At 46.5% G+C, this 17,615-nt stretch overlaps 1 protein-coding gene across 9 annotated transcripts in view; it reads left to right on the top strand.

Moving 5' to 3' along the window:
* PICALM (phosphatidylinositol binding clathrin assembly protein) overlaps nt 1–17,615 on the top strand; it is a 102,039-nt gene that overhangs the window by 58,923 nt on the left and 25,501 nt on the right. For 7 of the 9 annotated variants that reach the window (XR_007244245.1, XR_007244247.1, XR_007244246.1 and 4 more), the window contains exons 10-13: nt 3,630–3,753; nt 5,135–5,271; nt 7,164–7,264; nt 16,173–16,316. Coding sequence is in view for 5 of the 9 variants with exons in the window: in XM_048493256.1 (XP_048349213.1) it covers nt 3,630–3,753; nt 5,135–5,271; nt 7,164–7,264; nt 16,173–16,316 (506 nt within the window). In the remaining 4 variants the exon portion in view is untranslated. The remainder of the gene's footprint in view (nt 1–3,629; nt 3,754–5,134; nt 5,272–7,163; nt 7,265–16,172; nt 16,317–17,615) is intronic. The other 2 variants (XR_007244248.1, XM_048493260.1) reach the window with 1 other exon arrangement.

Below are 17,615 nucleotides of genomic sequence, written 5' to 3'. Positions count from 1 at the left end.
AGCCCCATTGCCAGCAACCAAGCTTACTCCCAGGTAAAGGATCGCGCTTTAGTTCTTTGCATGAAAATCAGTGGGGTTTAACAGCGCTTAGCAGGGTTACCTACACTGCTTCCCCAAAACTAGGTCTTAGGTTTAATGCGTAATAATTGAGCTCCAGCGGCTTCCAGGCCAGCCTAGATGTTATTGTGTGATGGAAGTTTCCCTACCACATGACGAACTCTGTTTGCGCGTGCCCACAGAGAGGGCTCTGAGTGCCACCTCTGGCACCCGTGCCATAGGTTTGCCACCACTGTGCTATAACATATACAGTAAGCTGCTTGGCCAAACCCTTCTCTTTGTTTGCTGGGAGATCTGTGGGAATCATTTATGCATACAGTGCCATGCTGTAGCCAGAAGGCATGCAATCCAGGAAAAAAATGAATATGCAGCAGTAAGGTGGCTCCTGACAAAATGGGATAGCTGTTGAAAATCTTGTGCAGTCGTGGCTTCCGTGTAGGGAGCTGATTGGGTTGACTATAAATGTGTAATAATTGCTTCTGTGCCATAGTGTTTCCGTTCATGTTTCAGGTAACACGTTTTCCACTAGGATGCAGCTGCCTTTTGATGAGGTATCGAGTTTGGTGTAGTACTTGTTGCTAGGAACTGCAGCAATGTTGAAAAGAGCAGAGATGCTTGAACTCTGTGTTAAAGGCTTTTTGCCAGTGAAGCACAGTGTGCAATTTGCAATCAAGGGAATCACCATGGAACACTTCACACTGTCGCTGTAGATGAGTTGAAACAATTCTCTGGTCCCTCTTTACTGGAGAGCTCTGATATCGTATCTTAATATGGGCAGGCCTCCTAGAATCACAGAGTTGGAAGAGACCCCAAGGGCCATCAAGTCCAACCCCCTGCAATGCAGGAACACACAGTCAAAGCACTCCTGACAGATGGCCATCCAGCCTCTCTTTCAAAACCTCCAAAGAAGGGGACTCCACCACACTCTGAGGTAGTGCATTCCACTGTTGAACAGCCCTGACGGTCAGGAAGTTTTTTCCTGATGTTTGTGTCAAATCTCTTTTCCTCAACCTTGAACCCATTCCTCCTGGTCCTCGTCTCTGGAGCCGCAGAAAACAAGCTTGCTCCCTCACCAGCATGACATCCCTTCAGATATCTCAACATGGCTATCATGCCACCTCTTAACCTTCTCTTCACCAAACTAAACATTCCCAGCTCCCCAAGTCTCTCCTCGTAAGGCATGGACTCCATACCTTTGACCATTTTGGTTGCCCTCCTTTGGACCTGTTCCAGCTTGTCAATATCCTTCTTGAACTGCGGTGCCCAGAACTGTCACGTGGACCAAGGAAGCAACCCACTGGGGCTCGCCCACCAGTATAAGGGAGCTCATTCCTGGAGAAAACTCCAAGCATGCAGGATATTGTGGAATAGCAAACTGAGCTACCAAAGAGCCAGGGAAGCCCAAAGAAGGGGCAGAAACGGGGCTCCACCCGTCCGCAGCCGTCAGATCTTAGGAGTTGAGGAGCAGAGCCCAAGTGCAAAGCCGGACCGTGTAAACTGTTGAGCTGAGGGGAAGCCAGCAGATTATCAGGCTGCTTCCCTTTTAGCTTTGGGAAGTGGGTGATTGAGAATCTCTAGCCAGCTTCTGCTGCCCTTGGAATTTCCCATCGTGTCAAGCAGCTGAGAGTCAGGGTTGACAACAGGAAAACATCCCGGAGCTGTTCTAAACAAAGAAGAAACTGTGCCCAGTCTTTCTGTAGTTCCGGCAGCGCTAGGCAGATTCCTTTGCATTTCTGTCAAGGTCAAATTCCTAGAAGAGTTGAAGAGCAGTTGGTTTTTATAGCCTGCTTTTGCTCTACCTTTATGCTGTCTCGAAGCAGCTTACAGTCATCTTCCCTTTCCCTCCCCGCAGCAAAGAATTTACGAGGTAGGTGGGGCTGAGAGAGTTCTGAGAGAACCGCAACTTGCCCAAGGTCACCCAGCAGGAATGTAGGAGTGCGGAAACACATCTGGTTCACCAGATAAGCCTCTGCCACTCGGGTGGAGGAGCGGGGAATCAAACCCGATTCTCCAGATTAGAATCCACCTGCTCTGAACAACCACACCAGCTTTGGCTGTTTCATCTCTCCCTTTTGTTGGCCTCAGCAGTGGCGTAGGAGGTTAAGAGCTCGTGTATCTAATCTGGAGGAACCGGGTTTGATTCCCAGCTCTGCCGCCTGAGCTGTGGAGGCTTATCTGGGGAATTCAGATTAGCCTGTGCACTCCCACACACGCCAGCTGGGTGACCTTGGGCAAGTCGCAGCTTCTCGGAGCTCTCTCAGCCCCACCTACCTCACAGGGTGTTTGTTGTGAGGGGGGAAGGGCAAGGAGATTGTAAGCCCCTTTGAGTCTCCTGCAGGAGAGAAAGGGGGGATATAAATCCAAACTCCTCCTCCTCCTCCTCTCCTCCTCCTCCTCCTCCTCCTCATTTGCTCAACAAACATTTGTCCCTTTCTGCACCCTTGGACTGTCGATCATTGGTATTACAAGCTCCTCGCTCATTAGTTTTGTAACCGTGCTGTCTGCCTTCTAGTTTCTGGAAGGATGGAGCTGTTTAGCAGAGCAGAGCAGAGTAGAAAATTGCAGAGCAGCGCAGGTGAACACACATGGGTCTGGTCTTGCCTTCGGTTAATTTGTAGAAAAGGTGGAAAGTAATACAGTCTTTAATGTTTACCTTGAAGGTTAATGAACATAGCTGTATCCTTTGGGGCTTATTAACCCAATTTAAACAAGTGTCAAGGTTAAGTGGCCATAGGCTAGCTCAGGGAGATCACCCATCTTTAATACCCTAAAAGTCTTGAAAGTCGCTCTCTGCTTGTAACAACTCAGTTTGCACCTCATCCCAGTGGGGTTAATTCTCTTGTGCCAATAAATTCAACCCTGAATTCAGAGAATTAAAGCAAGTGCAGCTGTGGTGGATTTGCTAGCATCTCAAGTGATAAAGAAATAATCAGCAACTTTGTGCTGGGGGGGCGTGTCTTTCACAGTAGGGAAATGAAACCCCGGTGGTCTTGAAACATGTTCTCTATTGGAAAACCCTCTATGTACAACCACCTTTAATGGTTTTGAGAAAAGTGGTTAGATTGTATTGTCTTTTTCTAAAGGAACCAGAAGATTCTAAAGCATAGGTGTCAAATTTGCGGCCCTCCAGATGTTATGGACTACAGCTCCCATCATCCCCTGCCAGCATCATGCTGGCAGGGGATGATGGGAACTGTAGTCCATAACATCTGGAGGGCCACGAATTTGACACCTGTGCTCTAAAGGACTGTTCGACAGTGGGATGCACTACCTCGGAGGGTGGTGGAGTCTCCTTCTTGGGAGGTTTTTAAACAGAGGCTGGATGGCCATCTGTCAGGAGTGCTTTGATTGTTTGTTCCTGCATTGCGAAGGGTTGGACTTGATGGCCCTTGGAGGTCTCTTTCGACTCTGTAATTCTGTGGTTTGCTATGTCATGCCCACAGAGGTCAAACAGCGTAACTGGCTTGTGCGTTCCTCAAAGCTAGGGAAAAGGAAGCCAAACCTCGCTGAGCATCTTTTCCTGTCACGTCATGTGCGTAACCACCAGGTTTCCTGCTGTCATCCTTTCCTAGGGCAACTACCCTTTCCAATGCCGTCTCTTCCCTTGCAAGCACCGGCCTGTCACTCACCAAAGTAGATGAAAGGGAAAAACAAGCCGCGCTAGAAGAAGAACAGGCACGCTTAAAAGCTTTAAAGGTAGGTCGTTGTTCCCTTCTGGATCGTCTCATCATAGAGATTTCAGAAAAGACAAATCATTTACCATTTCCAACATGCTACTGGACTCAAATCTAGAAGAGAAGAAGAAGAGTTTGGATTTACATCCCCCCCTTTCTCTCCTGCAGTAGACTCAAAGGGGCTTACAATCTCCTTGCCTTTCCCCCCTCACAATAAACACCCTGTGAGGTGAGTGGGGCTGAGAGAGCTCCGAGAAGCTGTGACTAGCCCAAGGTCACCCAGCTGGCGTGTGTGGGAGTGCACAGGCTAATCTGAATTCCCCAGATAAGCCCCCGCAGCTCAGGCGGCAGAGCGGGGAATCAAACCCGGTTCCTCCAGATTAGATACACAAGCTTTTAACCTCCTACACCTCCTAAATCTAGCTCTTTAACTGTCAGTATGCAGTCGGAGCGAGATTTGAGTCCAGTTAACACCTTAGAGATAAACAGGATTTTCTGGGTGTAAGCTTTTGAAAGTGTCTTCATCGGATACAAGTTAGAATAGAGATCCTACTTTATTGATGTTTCTTATTCCTTGCAAAGGACGTCCCTTCCGAGTGATGGGGCATCCTTTGTCAAGTGACTGATTTATCATCCCAGAGATGCACCTTTTAAACCCTGCATTTGTTTGCTGAAATCTGTCTGTTCCACTGGACTTTGTTCTGCTCAGCCGTCATGTGACCAGCTGGAATGTGTCCAGAGGAGGGCAACCAAAAATGGTAAAAGGTCTGGAATCCACACCCTACGAGGAGAGGCTTAGGGAGCTGGGGATGTTTAGTCTGGAGAAGCGAAGGTTAAGGGGGGATATGATAGCTATATTTAAATATTTGAAATGATGCCATGTTGAAGAGGGAGCAAGCTTGTTTTCTGCTGCCTCTGAGACTAGGACATGGAGTAAAGGATTCAAGGTGCAGGAAAAGAAATTCCATCTAAATATCAGACAGACCTTCCTGACCAGTGGTTCTCAACCTGTGGGTCTGGACACCTTTGGGGGTCAAACGACCATTTCACAGGGGTCGCCTAAGACTCTCTGCATCAGTGTTCTCCATCTATAAAATGGATAAATGTTAGGGTTGGGGGTCAACATGAGGAACTGTATTAAAGGGTTGCAGCATTAGGAAGGTTGAGAACCACTGTTCCTGACCCTCAAGGCTGTTCAACAGTGGAATTCACTTCCTTGGAGAGTTGTGGAGTCTCCTTCTTTGGAGGTTTTTAAACACAGGCTAGATGAACATATGTCGGGAATGTTTTGATTGTGAGTTCCTGCATTGCAGGGGGTTGGACTTGATGGCCCTTGGGGTCTCTTCCAACTCTATGATTCTTGTTTCCGGGTTTCTAACACCAACTCTGTTTCATGCCAACAGGAACAGCGTCTAAAAGAACTTGCAAAGAAACCTCATACCTCCTTAACAACTGCCTCCTCCCCGGTGTCCAATGCAGCAGGAAGCATTATGACTACACCAGCCATTGACATTTTTTCCACACCTAGTTCTTCAAACTGGTATGTCTTTGCTATCCACTCCTCTTTGGCAAAGGTTGCTTCTAGCCAGAAGGCATCTTAAAGATGCCACAGTCCCATAAAGATTGTTTTGAAATTGTGTAATTCTTTGGCTGTAAGACAGAAATAAGGCTTGCAGGTTAGCGTCAAGGGAGAATAAACCGAGCATTTTGGATGAATAAACAAGAAAGAAGAAGAGGAGTTTGGATTTATATCCCCCCTTTCTCTCCTGCAAGGAGATGCAAAGGGGCTTGCAATCTCCTTTCCCTCCCCCCTCCCCCCCGACAACAAACACCCTGTGAGGTAGGTGAGGCTGAGTGAGTTCAGAGAGAACTAACTCTGGCCACTAACCTGGATAGCTTAAAAAAGGGCTTGGACAGATTTATGGAGGAGAAGTCGATCTATGGCTACCAATCTTGATCCTCCTTGATCTCAGATTGCAAATGCCTTAGCAGACCAGGTGCTCAGGAACAGCAGCAGCAGCAGCAGGCCATTGCTTTCACATCCTGCATGTGAGCTCCCAAACGCACCTGGTGGGCCACTGCGAGAAGCAGAGTGCTGGACTAGATGGACTCTGGTCTGATCCAGCAGGCTAGTTCTTATGTTCTTATGTTCTAACTGTGACTAGCTCAAGGTCACCCAGCTGGCATGTGTTGGAGTGCACAAGCTAATCTGATTGACCAGATAAGCCTCCTCAGCTCAAGTGGCAGAGCGGGGAATCAAACCCGGTTCTCCAGATTAGAGTGCACCTGCTCTTAACCACTACACCATGCTGACTCTCAAATACAGAAAACGACTTGATATGCAGCAATCACCTACAGTACACACGGATTATTGGAGTCTGGTAATCTGTGACATGTAACATTATTGACCATGGGAGGACCCGAATTTAGGACACTCATTCGTATGGACACTCACAAGATATTGCAGATTTCTGAATGATCTTGAAGACTGGGATTTGTAATTCAGTATAGCCTGGCATCTAGAGATGGCTTATTAACATTTGACATTGCCTTACATAGAATCTACCTGTAGTTCATGTTGTCCACTCTGATCGGCAGAAGTTCTGCAGGATACTGTGTGGAGAACTGCTTTATCCAGAAACTGTTACCTAAGATTCCTTAAATAGATAACTCAGGAAACAAACCTAGGGCTTACTTAGAATCATAGAGTTGGAAGAGACCCCCACGGCCATCAAATCCACCTCCCTGCAATGCAGGAACACACAATCAAAGCTCTCCTGACAAATGGCCATCCAGCCTCCCTTTAAAAACCTCCTAAGGAGGAGACTCCACCACACTCCAGGGTAGTGCATTCCACTGTCAACAGCCTTTACTGTCAGGAAGTTCTCCCTGATGTTTAGGTGGAATCTCTTTTCCTTCACTTTGAACCCGTGACTCCTGGTCCTAGTCTCTGGAGCAGCAGAAAGCTTGCTCCCTCCCCAACACGACCTTGGGCCAGCTAAATGAACCTTGGGCCAACTAAATGAGTGTTTCCTTGAGTTATCCCTGGTGCACTTCCTCACACTGCAGAATGTCCTGTAACTTTTTAAGCATGTAAACATTCATAATTCTCCTGAGTGTGTTTCTCCCATTTCCATCTTGGTGACAGAAAGACACTGAAGCCATGCTTCTAACTGGGCATTTTTAGCTCCAGCAAACATGCAACTCTTATGGCTGGTAGGAGTGCGGCGGGATGGCCTACAATAAAAAGGTGACCTCTTGAGAAGCCATAATTTGTATCTAGTACCGCATTCTGTGCTCTTTCTGTATAAGAACATCACATACATAACCTTGAGCGCAATGGGTATTGCAGTTTGAAGGTCTGGGTAAGTTTCACGGCAGGCTGGTGTTCTTGGAATCCTGTCTGATCATTGCGTTTGTCTCTTTCTCTAGCACATCAAAGTTGCCAAATGACCTGCTTGACCTGCAGCCAACATTTCACCCATCTGTGCATCCTATGTCTTCTGCACCCCAAGTGGGAGGGACCTGGGCAGGTAAGCCAATGGGAACCTTTCCCTGAAGTAGCTGGTTATAACGCTGTATCTCTAGAGCAAGTGATGAGACAACGCTTTTTGAGAATTCGAGTGCCCAAACTGCGTCCCAAAAGGAAACTCACTTTATTTATTGCAAAGTGCCAACATGTAGCAAATTTAACCTGAATACTGAGTGTTTTAGTATAGAAAGTGCGGTGGCTTTGCTTTGAAGCAACCCGTGCAACAGCCAGAACGGGTGAATCCGCGACGCATCTAGGAGGGTTTACTCAGAAGCAAAGCCCCATTGCCAGCAAACGAGCTTTACTCCCAGGTAAAGGATCACGCTTTAGTTCTTCCCATGAAAATCAGTAGGGTTTAACAGTGCTTAACAGGGTTACCTACACTGCTTCCCCAAAACTAGGTCTTAGGTTTAATGCTAATAATGTCCCTGAAATAATTACACTATTATCACATGATGAACTCTGTGCACGCGTGGCCACAGAGAGGGCTCTGAGTTTCATCTCTGGCACTATATATATATATTGAGCAGGCACAGATATGGGAACATATAGGAATATGTGTTATTTGGAGACATTTAGGTAGTCCTCCTTTGTCAGTGTGTTTCCCAAGGTGGGAGCGGCAGCTGAAAGTATTTCTGTAATCCTCAAAAGTCTAATTTGCAAATAGGGGCAGAATCAGGAGGTTCCTTGTTTAACAAAGAACTCTGAAGTTGCTACACTGTCTCTGATTCAAGGAAATCAGATCCAAGTATGTGAATCTTACTCCTTTACATTTACCCGATCTCCCCGATTTAATTAGATTACACTACTTGTTGGACAATCCCGATCCTTCTCTCTGTATGATAGTGGCAGACTTTCTCCTGGAAATTACTAAACGCCAGTAGATTTCCTTCAACCTAGCATTTATTTCCTGTACTGTATATGCTTTTTAATCTGTTTTTTAAATTGTTGTTGTACTGTTGTCTATGCCAATAAAGGCTTGCTAAAAAAAAGAAAGAAAAAAACTCCTGGAGTTGTGAGGATAGCTTTTGTTTGCACTCTGTCCGAGGTGGGGAATGTTGTAGTCCAAAAACTCTGACGAGGCCTTAATTCTATGCTGACATTGCAGCATAGAAAGGAAGTCACTGCGCAACCCCTTGTCTGGTAAAACGCCTGCCTCTCTTGAGTTTCAGGGGGCAGAATAAACCGCCAACCGACAGCAAGCCTGTCTGGTAACCTCATATCTTTTAGACATGGAAGTATTGTTTTCCTGAGGCCTGGGCAATAGGCTGTTGGTTTGTTGTACTGCTGTTTTCTGCCCCATTATGTGATTGTTCTGATTTGTTGTCTATACCTCCTGCCTTGGTCTATTCAGATTGTTTCAAGATTCCTCATGACCTCAAAATCATTTCCTTCCATGTATCCCTGTTTCCCAACTATGGTTGTCAGGTAGCTATGTGTCGGCTATCCCACCGCTTAGGGTGGCCCCTTATCTGCATGGCACCAATAACAGTGACGGTGTACCCTTGTGCCTTACAGGGAACAGTGGTTGTATCCCATCTTGAACTACAAGGAAAAGTGGGATGTAAACTTTTTAATTTTTAAAATATCAGGAAGCATCACTTTTACAACTCTCCCCCAAAGTTCTGGGGATTTGAAGCGGAATGTGATGCTAGAAACTACAGCCCTTTCTGCCTTGACATCATATAGTCAACTTGAGGCTTTCTGTGCATGGATAACTAGGTCCTGCAATTCGAATCCTTCCAGTATAAAGAGATTGGACTTCAACGGAAACATCTTTAGCAGTGGGACTTGAGAGTTTTTGGCAGCTCGCAACATCCCATCATTTAGTATCTGCATGTCACATCCTTTCTAGAAAGTAAATCTAGACGAGCAGCAGTGGCGTAGTGGCTAAAAGCAGGTGCACTCTGATCTGAAGGAACTGGGTTTGATTCCCAGCTCTGCCGCTTGAGTTGTGGAGGCTTATCTGGGGAATTCAGATTAGCCTGTGCACTCCCACACACGCCAGCTGGGTGACCTTGGGCTAGTCACAGCTTCTCGGAGCTCTCTCAGCCCCACCCACCTCACAGGGTGTTTGTTGTGAGGGGGGAAGGGCAAGGAGATTGTAAGCCCCTTTGAGTCTCCTACAGGAGAGAAAGGGGGGATATAAATCCAAACTCTTCTTCTTCTTCTTTTTCTAAATTAATCTGGGAGTTCACAGGCTTTTTATACATATGAAGATCCTTTCCCTGGAGAGCTTGCTATATTACCCATTTTTCATTTTGCATATATCATTAGTTCAGATTCCTCTAAAATTTCATGGTACTTAGGAGGTGTTTAGAGCTTCTACTTAACATCCGACGGTCAGCCAAATGTGCTGTATATATAGAAACTGGACAGAAAGCTGCTGTTCTTTGAGAAATTGCCCCAGGTGAAAAGACAGTTTGGAATTCTTTTATCTTAAAAGTAAAAAATTCCAAGATTTTGGAAATCTCAAAGCGGAGGAATTGCTTTGCAAATACAAAAAGGACTTTGACTTACCACAAAAGACCGTTTGGAATAGCTTTTATAGAACTATAGAATCATAGAATTGGAAGAGACCCCAAGGGCCATCAAGTCCAACCCCCTGCCATGCAGGAACACACAATCAAAGCACGCCTGACAGATGGCCATCCAGCCTCTCTTTCAAAACCTCCACCACACTCCGAGGCAGTGCATTCCCCTGTCAAACAGCCCTTACGGTCAGGAAGTTTTTCCTGATGTTTAGTTGGAATCTCTTTTCCTTCACCTTGAACCCATTACTCCTGGTCCTGGTCTCTGGAGCAGCAGAAAACAAGCTTGCTCCTTTCGGTGCTGTTATCCCCCGGATTAAAATAGAGCACTGGCAACTGCATTTTGATTGTCTTTAGATGTGACCCGGGAGGCAGGGAAGAGAAGGACCTTGTGTTTCGAACTTCTGGTGGCCATCGTTTTCCAGCAAATTTGTGATCAAACTCTGACACGTGCATTCTTCAGTGATAGGATGGTCAGCCTCAAGATGTACAGAGCCTGCTGCTATGCAGGGCAGCCAATGGGGGAAATAACATCGGTCCCTTTTCGAATATGTTTTACCAACAGGTCACGAGGCACCTGTTTGCATTGGATCGCGATTCCTTGAATTGCAGCTTCGGCATTAAGGGGGAGGGGGAGGAGGAGTTTGGATTTATATCCCCCCTTTTTCTCCTGCAGGAGACTCAAAGGGGCTTACAATCTCCTTGCCCTTCCCCCCTCACAACAAACACCCTGTGAGGTAGGTGGGGCTGAGAGAGCTCCGAGAAGCTGTGACTAGCCAAAGGTCACCCAGCTGGCGTGTGTGGGAGTGTACAGGCTAATCTGAATTCCCCAGATAAGCCTCCACAGCTCAGGTGGCAGAGCAGGGAATCAAACCCGGTTCCTCCAGATTAGAGTCACCTTCTGCCTCTTGAACAACCTGCCTTGTGCTTGGAGGCGTCCATTATCCTAGATCTGTGAATATGTGAATTCCTTTCGGCTACAGAATAACCTTGTGGTTTATTGAAGGGGCCAAGGCCAAGAGGGCAGGCGTATTCGTGGGGCGGTGGGGGCGGTTCCTTTCTCTCTCCTGCGGCGGCAGAGTTAGCAGCCAAATTGGCTTGTTTTGTCACCAGCGCTTCTCCAGCACGGAAGAAGCTGTTGCTGGGGGTTGCCCAGAAAAGAATCGCATAATCCTGCAACTGGGTTGTGTTTTTTCCAGGAAAGCCACATTTCGGGCTTTTCTGTTAATCTGTCATTTGGTAAAAGGCTCGTCTCTTTTTTTTTCCTTTCCTTTTTTTTTTAAAAAAAGAGAAAACCTCTTTACAACAGTTAGCGTTTAATGGCCTTGACTTTTCAACCGAGCAGAGGCTTAAAGGGTCAGCCATGTTGGCTGCTGCCACTGACTCCTTTGCGCTCCTCCTCCCTAAGGTGAACAGGCGGCTGTAGGTTCACGTGGAGTTTTTCCTTTAAGCCCCTTCTGCTGTTCACTCCCTGTTCTGCGCACAGAGTCGAGGAGTGGGGGCACATAATGGGAGAACTCCAATGAAGCTTCTGTTGCTGTTTGCAGAAATGAGTGTTTGTGTGAGACTAGTGGCGTTGTTTGCATCTGCCTACAGTAAAAATGTTGTTAACGGGTACCTAGTTAATATCAGCAGAGTTTAAAGCGGAGTCACTCTAGTAAGATGAGAAGATCTGAAGTCTTCTTGCACTCACTGCAACCTTCTATTACCTTTGGAAAAGAATACTCTCCACTCAAGATGTTCTTTCCATAGGAAGGTTTTTACTTCAGCAGTTGGAAGGTTACACAAGTCTGTTCTAGACAAGACTATTATATTATACAGAACTCTTCAGCAATAACAAAGTTCAACACACAGAACTTAATTTATGGAGGAGGAGAAGTCGATCTATGGCTACCAATCTTGATCCTCCTTGATCTCAGATTGCAAATGCCTTAGCAGACCAGGTGCTCAGGAGCAGGAGCAGCAGCAGAAGACCATTGCTTTCACATCCTGCACTTGAGCTCCCAAAGGCACCTGGTGGGCCACTGCGAGTAGCAGAGTGCTGGACTAGATGGACTCTGGTCTGATCCAGCAGGCTAGTTCTTATGTTCTTAGGTAACTCAGACTCTATCTCAACAAAGCATATACAATGCATACATCAGGGATACTTTCCCCACCCACGCAACAGCTTTTCATTGGTCTAGAATTACAGTTGAATTCACCAATCATGTTAAAGGTTAATCTTTGCTACTTTTTGCCCCCAGAGTGACTGTCTCCATCCTCCGGGGTTTTGCAAACCTCTGTTAACTCAGAAGATGACCTCTTTGTGAACTTTTACTCTCTTTTTTATATATCATGACAGCTAAGTGGCACGCTGACCCTTGTTGCCTTCTCTGTAGGGACAGCAGTCAATAGTGTGGCAAAACTTGGAATCCCAGCAATGGATGCCGAGAGCTGCAGCTCGGTTTCCTCTTAATGCTTTACGGTTGCAGAGAACGAGGTCATAGGTCCCAGCTGCAGTGGAAGGCTAGTTAAATAGTGACCACCTCTCCCAGCTGTGCTGCTCAACAAAGTTTTTGTGGGGGTGGAAAGTTCATCAAGCTGCATGCGACTCAAGGTGACCCCGTAGGGCAGGGGTCTTCAAACTGTGGCCCTCCAGATGTTCATGGACTACAATTCCTATCAGCCCCTGCCAGCATGGCCAAGTGGTAGGGCTCATGGGAATTGTAGTCTATGAACATCTGGAGGGCCACAGTTTGAGGACCCCTGCCATAGGGCATAGGTGTCAAACTCGCAGCCCTCCAGATGTTATGGACTACAGTTCCCATCACCCCCACCAGCATCATGCTGGCAGGGGATGATGGAAACTGTTGTCCATAACATCTGGAGGGCCGCGAGTTTGACACCTGTGCAGTCCTCCAGATGCTATGGACTACAGTTCCCATAATCCCCTGCCAGTTTGACACCTGTGCCGTAGAATTTTCAAGGCAAGAGCCGAACAGAGGTGATTTGACATTAGTCTACCTCTGCATAGAAATCTTGGCATTCCTTGGTGGTCTTCCATTCAGGAGTTAACCTCCTTTGCTTCCGAGATCTGGCGAGGTAGTGCTAGTTTGGGCCATCCAGGTCAGGGCAGTGGAAATTTTTACTGCAAGTTGAAGGGTAGCGTACACACTTCCCTATTCTATCATCACAACAACCCTGTGAGGTCATCGAGGCTGAGTGTTTGACTCGCCACAGATCGCTCAGGAAGGTTTGCGGCAGAATGAGGACTTGGACAGAGGTCTTCCGGACCCTGGTTCGAACTCTGATTCTTCCATTTGTCTCCCTTTACTCACAAGAGAGAACACAACGAATGAGCCCAGTTGGGGATCTTTAGATCTGGGGCAGGGGCGAGGTCAGGGTTGAGCTCTGCTTAACTAGTTCCCCATCCCCCACTCTACATGGTTCTCTGCTTGGGACTGTGTGGACAACTGAAATTGGTGTTTGGAATGTGCTGCCACAGGAGGTGGTACTGGCCACTAACCTGGATAGCTGTAAAAGGGGCTTGATCAGATTTATAGAGGAGAAGTCGATCTATGGCTACCAATCTTGATCCTCCTTGATCTGAGGTTGCAAATGCCTTAGCAGACCAGGTGCTCGGGAGCAGCAGCAGAAAGCCATTGCTTTCACATCCTGCATGTGAGCTCCCAAAGGCACCTGATGGGCCATTGCAAGTAGCAGAGTGCTGGACTAGATGGACTCTGGTCTGATCCAGCAAGCTCTTTCTTAAGTTTGTTTGTTTGTTTGTTTGATATACGGCCCTACCCCCGAAGGGCTCTGCACAGTGAACAACATAATGTTACAACATATACAATTAAAAACCATTAAAATAAACACAGCGGTAAATATAATTAAACCGCGTGAGCAATAAAACCCTTATTAAAACCCTCCCAAAGAGGGGAGAAGGAAAAATGGGTCCCATGGATAGTAAAGGGACCCCAAGCACAGGAGAATAAAGGGGCACATTATCCACCTTTAAGGGGCCACTAGACTTATATGAGATGCTTGCTGCCCAACGTGTTCAGTGAGATTCTTACAGGAGCATGTTACAGCTTGACTGCCCAGACGGTTCTTTGCCTGTCACAGCAGTTTGCAGACTGCTAGGTATTCTGTCAGGCATGTCTTCAGCCACAAGAAAACAGCCTCGTAAAGACCAGTGTAGACCTAGAACTGGTGTGTCTGCCTTGTGACTTAATACCTACAGCTTTTCCTGTCAATTTTCAGCCGGAGTGTGCAATGTTTTAGGCGTGCTATTTCAGCATGCACATCAACAACCGTACTGATTGCTGGGTTTGTGTGTCACAACACAAATGCTTACCAGAGGCGGTAATCAGTAGGTGGGGAAATCCAGAACGAGGACATGGGCACGCCCTACCATCCCCAGGGGCAACTGGTATTCCTTGAGGAACTTTCCCTCCATCCTCCTTTCTTGTTTTAGTGCTAAATCAACCATGGCAAGAAACTGCCCCATCTCTGCATCCTAAACCATGTGAGTTTTAAATTGCAATTGGTGTAACACAATTGCTGTGGCACGTTTATGTGCAGTCAAACACAAGAGAGTAATTAGGAGTTTTCCTACCGGTTGATTTTGTGAGCGTACGCGAAGGAAGGCCTGAAGAAAGTATATCTCAAGGTGAAAGGTTTTCAGCTCACTGGTGTCAAGGGGGATTCTGAGGTCCAAAAACCAGCGCGGTGCAAGATTAAAATGCCTTCGAGAGAAAATGCCTGTTGGCAGGAATCCAACTTGATCGATGCAGATAAATCGGTAAAGTGCAAACACAAAAGCAACCAACTAAACACAAAGCACAAAACCCTGGCTGTATACAACAACATCAAACTGCAAATGAGTATAAATGTGTATTTACATTACATGAGTAAACACAGTGAATACAGATGTGGCAAACAATGCAAACCCAGCTCTTCCTTACAGGCTAACTTGCGTGCCAGCCAGTTCTTGGTTTCATAAACCCAAGCACTTAGGGCTGGCTGGCGTGCGAGTTGGGGCCACTAAATTACAAAATGCTGTACAGCAAAAATACACTGGCATTCGGTAGTTGACTGCCTCTGAAAATGGAGGCTCCCTTGAGTCACCAGGGCTGGTAAACACTGATAGATCTCTCCTCCATGAACCTGTCAAACGGACCATGTGTATGACCATTGCTACATCCTCCGGTAGCAAATTCCACATTTTAATCAGTCTCTTATGTAAAGAAATCTTTCTTTTTGTCCATCCTGAATCTGCTACCCATCAGCTTCCTTGGGTGGTCTTGAGTTTTAGTGTTTTCAGAGGGGAAAGCGTATTTTCTCTCCACACTGTGCATAATCGTGCCCCCTCGTAGGAGTCTCTTCTCTAAAATGAACAGTCCCAGACTCTTGAGCCTTTCTTCATATGAAATGGGCTGCCAGCCCCTGAGAGCCAGCGTAGTGTAGTGGTTAAGAGCAGGTGCGCTCTAATCTGGAGAACTGGATTTGATTCCCCGCTCTGCCAGTTGAGCTGCGGAGGCTCATCTGGTGACCCAGATTAGCTTGTGCACTCCAACTCATGCCAGCTGGGTGACCTTGGGCTAGTCCAGGGGTCTGCAACCTGCGGCTCTCCCGATGTTCATGGACTACAAATCCCATCAACCCCTGCTAACTGGCCATGCTGGCAGGGGCTGATGGGAATTGTAGTCCATGAACATCTGGAGAGCCTCAGGTTGCAGGCTCCTGGGCTAGTCACAGTTCTCTCAGAACTCTCAGCCCCACCTACTTTACAAGGGGTCTGTTGTGGGGAGAGGAAGGGCAAGGAGATTGTAAGCCCTTTTGAGTCTCCTTACAGGAGAGAAAGGGGAGATCTAAATCCAAACTCTAATTATGGTTCCAGGAATAGCAATGGGCAGAGCAATACGCACATGCTAAAGAAGTGGACAGCGGTTCCATGAAAATGAGTAAATACCTGGGAACTCATTCTGGATTCTCTTGGATTGGACTCTCTTGTACAACTCGTTTCAGACTAGTGCATCTTCTCTGTGTAGAGACTCTTATTTTTTTTTAATCAGGAAGGGTTTGCATTCTTTGCCAGCTTCCCAGCGTCTGTATTCGGTGTGTTTACTCATATGATTTAAATACACATTTATACATGTTTACAGTTTGATACTATTATACAGCCAGCATTTTGGGCTTTGTGTTCAAGAATCCAACGTGGAGCATGCTTAATAGCTGCTTCTCAGTTCTGCAAAGCGGTCTGATTGCATTCAGGTCCCCAGGTGTTGTTCTTCCTCTTAAACTTCTTGTGCTGCTCAGGCTCTTCTCTTTACTAATGTGTCAGACTAACTCTGTTTCCTCCTCCTCCTCTTCTCCTCTGCTTGGGTTGCGCAGATCCCTTCACTCCCACCGCGGATGCCGTTGACGATGCCGTTCCGAGCCTAAATCCTTTCCTCGCAAAATCTAGCGATCACCTCTCTGTCTCCTCTGACGTACCTCCTTTCACTACTAGGACACCTACTCATGAGATGTTTGTTGGTAAAGTACTTTCTGACTAGTGCTCTCCCTCCTGCCTTTCTTTCTGATCCCTTTAGATGTGGGTTTTCTGAGCTCTTTGGTCAGGTAGTTTTAGCTCCTAACGTTTCACCCACGTGTCACAGCAAGATGTGGTTCTCTCCGTGGCACAGAAACACCTCTTGCTGTGACATGCCTCTGAAGATGCCGGCAGCAGATGTGGGCGAAACGTTAGGACCCACGGCCACGCAGTCCGGAAGGTCCACAACAGCCAGTTCGTTCTGGCCGCAAAAGCCTTTGACACAACGTCTTCAGGACAAATCTGGGGTTTCCAAAAGATGCTTTCTTGTTACCCGGCGGAACCTTATTCGTTTTAGCTGACTGTCTTTGGTAATTGTCAGACTACTGCGCGATTCCCAATTGCAGTGAAGATACCAGCTTGCTCAACGTAAAGGTCCGCACATTGGTAATTACCCTGCTTCCCCGAATATAAGACATCCCCTGAAAATAAGACGTAGTAGAGGTTTTGCTGAAGTGTGAAATATAAGGCATCCCCTGAAAGTAAGATGTAGCAAAGTTTTTGTTTGGAAGCATGCCCGACAAACAGAACACAGAAAAATAAGACATCCCCTGAAAATAAGACATAGCACATATTTGGGAGCAAAAATTAATATAAGACACTGTCTTATTTTTTGGGAAACATGGTAGTAGAAATTTAGATCTAGCAACTTCTCAAGAGAAGGGAAACTTTACATTCTGTCCTATTGCAGGTGTCCTGGTATATTTATTTATATTTATTATTTAGGTTTATATACCGCCTTATCCCGAAAGGGCTCAGGGCAGTGTACAACACAAATGTCCCCACAAAAATAACCCAACCCAACCCCAAAACAGGTGAAGGAAATGGCAATACAAATAAATAATTTACAGATAATAAATACACAACTCCATTTGCTATAAGCTAAAAATCCATTAAAGCAACAGTTAGCACAATAAAACGGCGTCCAGCAAATATCTGAATTGAAATTTAAAACCCTCCCCAAGAGGGAAGAACGGTGGATCCCATTGATGTCCCATTCAAAAAGAAAATGCTGGGGGGAAGAATTAGGACTAATAAAAGGAAACACTTCTTCACGCAACGTGTGATTGGTGTTTGGAATATGCTGCCACAGGAGGTGGTGATGGCCACTCACCTGGATAGCTTTAAAAGGGGCTTGGACAGATTTATGGAGGAGAAGTCGATTTATGGCTACCAATCTTGATCTTCTTTGATCTGAGATTGCAAATGCCTTAACAGTCCAGGTGCTCGGGAGCAACAGCCGC

Source organism: Sphaerodactylus townsendi, linkage group LG04 (genome assembly GCF_021028975.2).
Source record: "Sphaerodactylus townsendi isolate TG3544 linkage group LG04, MPM_Stown_v2.3, whole genome shotgun sequence".
In the NCBI taxonomy this organism is placed as follows: domain Eukaryota; kingdom Metazoa; phylum Chordata; class Lepidosauria; order Squamata; family Sphaerodactylidae; genus Sphaerodactylus; species Sphaerodactylus townsendi.
Note: the sequence above shows the minus strand (reverse complement) of the source record. Positions and strands in the feature narration are given on the sequence as shown.